This window comes from Helianthus annuus, chromosome 16, assembly GCF_002127325.2.
Source record: "Helianthus annuus cultivar XRQ/B chromosome 16, HanXRQr2.0-SUNRISE, whole genome shotgun sequence".
Taxonomy (NCBI): domain Eukaryota; kingdom Viridiplantae; phylum Streptophyta; class Magnoliopsida; order Asterales; family Asteraceae; genus Helianthus; species Helianthus annuus.
In genome coordinates, this window is record NC_035448.2 from 139,406,115 (window position 1) to 139,413,014 (window position 6,900).

Consider the following 6,900-nt stretch of genomic DNA (forward strand, 5'->3'; position numbering starts at 1 on the left):
ACCATGCCGTTTCACCCACACCAAAACACAAACACATATCACACATCCTACAATAATTGGACAATTGAACGAGTAGGTTTTTTCAGGTTCGTAATTTCCTAATTCGGACGAGGAGTAGAGTTTCTTTATGTATGTTTTTTTTTATTGTAGTCTAAAATATTTTTAGTATGTTTAATTGAACTAGTATGTTTTAATTTAAATGAAATTTATAATTTATAATTTTAGTGTTTTATTGTTAATTTATACTTTAAAATAAAAATAAAAAAAGTTGTGAGTGATGAAATTTCATCACTAGTGATGACCATTTCCACTAAAAAATGTTGTGAGTGATGGAATAATTGTTGATAACATGGCGAAACTTGATTGAATGTTGTGAGTGATGAGTGAGTGATAAGTAATCACCACCCCTACCCCATGTTTTTTCAATTTCTCTAGCATTTATCGTTTTGTTGTCAAATAAATAAATGACTATACTAAGTTCATATTTTTGGTAGGCAATTCCAGAAACTAACTACAAACAATAGAACCTTTTTCTCTTTGTATCTATGGACACTAAAAACACAAAAATCATACATACAATATTTGCTCTTTTATTTTCTATTATCACCTCCCGATCACTTCTGTAACTGTAACATCAGTCGAGGAAACAGTGATTTCTCTACCTTCCATGATCAAATCCATTTCAGCAGCGTTTAGTGACATATCCCCAACTTGTGTTGGTAGAGGGAGACTTGTGCCTTCACCCTCCAACATGTACACCACTGATGACATAGTTGGTCTATGAACAGCTGAAAATTGTACACATAACATCCCTACATGGATGCATTGTAATGCTTCTTTCATGTTACATGAATCTAGAATTGATGGATCAATTAGTTCTTCGGGTTTCCCATCCTTCCATAGATTCCACGCCTGCAAAATGTTGCTAACTATCAGTATGGTCAAAAGAAATAAAAATCTTGAACAACTAAGTAATGTATTTTAAGAGAAAATTTAATACAAGAAGGAATGACTACTTACATGTTTTATTAAATTTGTGGAATCATGAGAGCGAAAACTATTGTTTTTTTCGCCACTAATGATTTCTAGGAGCAAAACCCCGAAGCTGTAAACATCAGATTTCACCGAAAAGGAACCTTCCATTGCATACTCTGGAGACATGTAACCACTACAGGAAATGGAAAAGTTAGTTAGAAAGTGTTTTCTAGGCTTTATCTGTATAGTCGATTTCGACATTTTCTTTTCATTTAATGAGTTGCTGTTTCATAGACAAACCCACAAACGAAGACAGTTAAGAATAATAGGACTTTGTTTGATGATTTTTAACTTACTATGTGCCTACGATCCGCACTGTATTTGCCTCGTGTTGATTCCCTCCAAATATTCTAGCCATGCCAAAATCTGAAATTTTAGGGATCATATCTCCATCAAGCAAAATGTTGCTAGCTTTCAGATCACGATGAATGATACGAAGCCTAGAATCTCGATGGAGATAAAGAATGCCTCTAGCAATCCCTTCAATGATCAGAAACCGTGTTTTCCAATCTAGAAGCACTTTCTGTTGTGCATCTGTCGTTACATGTACAAGGATCTCATCAGTTGTATTGAGATGGTGTAGAAATTGCTGTAAAATTAAAATGGGGAGAAAGGTATACCGAAAAGAAACGTATCAAGGCTTTTGTTTGGCAAGTATTCATAAACTAGCATATTTTCTTCCCCTTCAATGCAATACCCCAGCAATCTAACAAGATTTCTGTGTTGCAACTTGGCAATAAGAATCATCTCATTCTTGAATTCCATCATGCCTTGTCCAGACCATTTTGATAGCCTCTTCACAGCTATTTCTTGTCCCCCAGGAAGGATTCCCTGGAAAAAAGAAGCATATAAAAGTTTGTTAAGTCTTCATTAATCTATAATACCAAAATTTCTAGAAACACTACAAACATGTTGTCTCATTTGGGATCCAAATTGGATCATTATATAAGTTGATATGCATTTCCTTAATAAACCTCAAGCAATCATAACCATGGAATAAAACTTTTCAGCAAACATACTCCCAGTTCTAGTTTACCGAAATATATGGTAGGATCTTAGCTTATGACCTCTAGTGTATCATGAAACGGTCTCCAAAGGATAAAGAATTTGACCATAAAGAAAGACTAACCTTGTGTACAGGGCCAAACCCACCTTGGCCGAGCTTGTTTTTATTAGCAAAACCATCTGTTGCAGATTCTAATGATATTAGACTGAACAATGTGCCTTCAAGTGGTTTTCCTTCGACTGAAAGATCAGCTGATCCTGTTGTACCCGCGGAATTGTCTAGTGTTGTTGGCCCCTGAAAAAGTTGGGGCGAATTCTTCTTTTGTCTCCACAGATTCGAGATTCCTGTTCATCATAAAGGATGATTAATTACAAGACAATCAATTTAAAAGAACACAATTTGTACTCCATGTATACCTCAATAAGGATTGGTTCATTCTTAACAAATATTAGATTCTATCCAAGGCAATAAGTTGGACTAAACTAACTAGCATTTGATGATGTGTTTTGTAGTGTTTAATGTGCAAAACTCTGAAAATTAAGGTTGCAGGTTGTTATAGCCTAAGATCCAATGAAGCCTACCTTTAATGTTTCGCCTGTACCTCCACACTAGCCATACAATTAGACCAAAAACAATTATTCCAGTTACTGATATCGCTATAACTGCGGTGTGGGATGCTTTTCCGCCACCTAAAACCAAAAACTTGCTCGAATTAGTTTAAACTATGATGAAATCTAGTTATATTATAAACAGATATTGTATTCAGTCCTATCCAATGAGTGATAACACTGAGGTTGGAATTTAGTGGAATTGAATATATACTAAAAAGGCGAAAAGGAGGAATATATAGAAGTTACCTAATTCTGAAGCCGCAAGACGAATAAAAATTGTTTCTCCACCTTCATCAAATTCCTCGATATCAATCAAATCACCACCCCAGGTTAGACACCCAATTCCGGAGACGAAGGCATATGCATTGCATGAACAATTATTGGAGCATATATCTCTACATTGGTCTTGATTTTGTGCATCCAAAGTATTGGTGGCAATATCAGGCAGTTTTAGTCCATCTCTTCTTAGGAATCCATCATTAGTGCTAGAAGAACTTGATCCACATTCTAGAGGTGTTCTTCTAATGCATTGATTATCAGAATTGAATTCAAATCCTTGCATACAAGAACATACAGAAGGAGTATTCCTTAAGTTGCATATTCCATAACTACCACACCTATTATACTTTTGGCATTCAGTGGAAGGCAGTGACAAGGATGTGATCCATTCCATCCTTCTTTCATCCCAGGTCCACTGCTCTATTTCACCATTCCAGTTTATCATGAACCTCATCAAAAGTGTCCGATTAGGATTGTTAAAGATGAAGTACATGACATCTTCGTTTACCTGAACTAGTCTAAAACCAGACAAAAATATGGATCTCATCTGTGGCACTCCAGTGAATATCTGCTGATTCCATTGACCAGATCTCCATATCCGACGACGCGATTCGTCCCAAGAGATAATCTGTGGCGAACCACGAGGATCGACTTCCATGGAGTAATTCCCTCTTGAAGGATCACTACTAGACCTCCAAGAAACAAATGAAACACTATCTCCTCTAGTGATATTCATATAAACTCTCATGTTCGGTAAGTAAGTATCAGTTGGATGCTCACAACTTTGCCATAATGCATTTTGATCATCTCCAGCATTCTCAACGGTCGAAAGAATAAAGTTTCCGGTATCAACTAGCATAGCAGTAAGATTACCATCCGATGGAAAACTATCTGATGACCAGTATATGGTACCATTCCCATCAGAAAGACTCAAACTACCGTTGTTTTGGATGCCGAAAACACCTGAATTGCCAGAGACTGGAGCATCTCTATTAGCTACCCATGTGATTGTTTGGCCAGGTATTCGGTAATACCATATTCCAACATATCTTAAACTGGAATTTGCAGGACTGAAAAATCCTAGAGCAAAAACCTCACCTGGAGAAACAATGATTTCTCCATCTCTTATCACGTTTCCATGACTAATACTACTGTTATTTGACTGAGAAAACACATGAAGAATGGACAGGAGAAAGAAGAAAGAAATAAGTTGAAGATTTTTTGGCCTGTTGGAACTAAAATTCATGTTAAAAAACGGTGGATAGAAATTCATACAGATTGTTGGTATCAATAGGAAGTTATATTAATTATATGGATGAAAGAAGGAAAGAGAGGGGAATATTGGAAGAGCTGGATGTTCTTGGAAGGAGGGTTTGTCTCTAACTCTCCATCTTATTTTGAATACAATGTACGGAGTTTGGGTGGGTTGATGAAATTGACTTGATTCATTTTTGGACGCGCGTGGTGGAATACTTGGTGGATGGATTCCCTTGACCGAATATGTTAAGAAATTTATTCCAAAGCATACCTACTTAACTATTAAAACGATACTTTTTATGAGATTCAGAGTAATATATATGTATATATTATGAATATTTTTTTTTAAAATGACTTGAGATAATTAAAAATGACTTGGGGAAGAAATTCATTTAAAATGACTTGAGATAACTAAAAAAAACTTGGGGAAGAATTTAAGACGATCAATGAGTTTAACTTTAATAGTTAAATCTACATAGTGTGGAGCGGTGTGGAGTCTTTAACCACGTCTGCACACTGTCCCGTAGTTCGGCGTGATTGTGGTGTGGAGAAGAGGACTTGGAGAATTTCACTGGCGTGGGGGGGAGAAGTCAGATGACGTGGCGGTTCTTGATTGACTGTTGTTATGTGGGTGAATTTTGATTGGACGGTGTTTAATTTTTATTTAAATGCCACTTTTTAGCTCCTTCCGTCACATGTTTTTTTTTTATCACAACCCTGCTGACGTGGCTGCCATGTAGCGGTTAATACAATACCCTCTCTCCATGCCCCTACACACCGTGTAGTCTAAAATTGTTGTGTATACTGGGGATCATGAAAAAACTCGTGTTTTCTAGAAAAAAAAAATATAAAACCAAAGAAACTTTATATATTTTATATTTAGTGTATGATATACCTATATCTAGTATGAAGTTTTTTAGTTTCTACGAAAGTGAGAGTTTTCTTATGAATTTTAACATATTTACCCGTCTAATAAAAAGAATAACTTTTTTTAATGGAAAAAAAAAAGACTATGACTATGATAGTACTTTTTATGTTTCTCCAAACTTTTATATATTAAATTTACCTTAAAGTTTCGCAAACAGAAAACCTGTTTTAACCTTAAAGTTTTATATTTACCCATAACAACATTCAATTCATTGTTTAGTTCCCTTGACTATTCAATATGGTTAAATAAACAAAAAAAGTACATATTTGATGTAATAAATAAATGAATAAATTCATAATATCATGAAATAGCCTCCAACAACGACATTGCAAGAATTTTCAGTGTGCAATTATTAGATTTATTTGGTCTAATACATAAATATCAAATTCATAGTAGCACAAAGGTATTGTTAAAACTTACTCGGGTTTCCTTTATTATTACTATACATACCCTCTTCCTTTAACTAGTATTTATACATTTCAAACCTTTTTTTTTTTCATTTGGGTATCTTTCAGCATTATTAGTGTTTGTCTTTTTCTTTTCAAAACATTTATCATCAAAAAAGAAAACGTTGTTGTTATTTTTTAAAGGTGTATAAAATTGAAGTGAGTCACTTTAATTTTGAAGTGGGTTTTTTTATTGTTTTTTTTTTCTTTTGTGAGAACGACTTGAAGTGTTATCTAATTGAGTATGTATAAACAATTTGAAGTGGGTCTTTTTCATTGTTTTTTTTTTTCTTTCCTAAGAACAACTTGAAGTGTTATCTAATTGAGTATGTATAAACAATAATACACAAATATCTAAACGAACATTTGGAAGTCCGTCAATTTAATATTTTTTTTTTTAAGTTTCAAAGAAGACAAAAATATTTGTGAATCAACCTTGTCTATTTGTTTTGCTCCATGAATATGTTCATTTTAATTTGAAGTCTAATACAATGGTTTCGATTGGTCAATAACATACCCATACAGTAATTAATATAGTTTATAGAATTTTTTTGTTTGAATTAAAAAAAAACACTTTTTTTCTTATTTCTATAAATACGTCTTTATTTTTTGTTTATGAACTTTTTATAATAATGATTTGTACAGGGGATATATGAAAAGTAACAAAGGGGGACATTTAATTAGCCCACCCCTATCATAATGGCCTCCAGCAATAGTATTGTGAGAACCTTCATGTCTACTTAATTAAACGCAATACAATAACAATGGAACTAATGCACTAGCATTTTACGGGTGCGATTGAAACAAATACGTTCATGGCAATGGGCCGGATATGTGTTGGGTATGTCTAGTCTCATACTTATACCCGGTTGTAAAATCTTATCAAATACCCAGTTCATTACTTGTCAGGTATTTGGCGGGTATTTACCTGCCGGGTATCGAGTATACTCGTTGGGACTTTCATATATATATTGTTTACTTTCCTTTATAATTTTATGTTTAAAAATTTATATAATATATTAAATTATGATAAATAACATACATATCATCATCACCATAATAATATTTGATATATATAAAAATGTGTGTGTCCATATATATATATATAGGGAGGGGCTCATGCGAGAACGACCCTTATTGTGAGAACCTTGAGAACCAATGTGAACACAACCTAAAATAGCTAAAAAAACCTAACCCCCACCTCCCCCCCTCCCCCCCTCCCCAAAAAACCTAAACCCCCCCCCCCCCCCAAAGCTAAATGTTAAAAACTAAAATCTCCAAAAAAAAACCTAAACCCCCCTCCCCCACCCCCCAAAAACCTAAACCGCCCCCCCCCCC

At 34.4% G+C, this 6,900-nt stretch overlaps 1 protein-coding gene across 1 annotated transcript; it reads right to left on the reverse strand.

Annotated features, from left to right (window-relative positions):
• Positions 1–505: 505 nt before the first annotated feature.
• Positions 506–4,284, reverse strand: LOC110917096 (G-type lectin S-receptor-like serine/threonine-protein kinase B120). The gene is made up of 7 exons (XM_022161714.2): positions 2,899–4,284; positions 2,623–2,730; positions 2,165–2,385; positions 1,656–1,866; positions 1,332–1,569; positions 1,021–1,168; positions 506–912 (listed from the first exon to the last, which is right to left on the reverse strand). The coding sequence occupies exons 1-7, from the start codon at positions 4,202–4,204 to the stop codon at positions 604–606; spliced, it is 2,541 nt and encodes an 846-aa protein (XP_022017406.1). The 5' UTR covers positions 4,205–4,284; the 3' UTR covers positions 506–603.
• Between the last annotated feature and the right edge of the window lie 2,616 nt (positions 4,285–6,900).

Coding starts and splice junctions, on each gene's coding strand:
- LOC110917096 (XM_022161714.2), bottom strand. CDS start 4,204: ATGAATTTCTATCCACCGTTTTTTAACATGAATTTTAGTTCCAACAGG. Junction 1,867..2,164: donor GGTTTGGCCCTGTACACAAG/GTTAGTCTTTCT, acceptor TCTTTTTTCCAG/GGAATCCTTCCTGGGGGACA. Junction 1,169..1,331: donor GTGCGGATCGTAGGCACATA/GTAAGTTAAAAA, acceptor CATTTCCTGTAG/TGGTTACATGTCTCCAGAGT.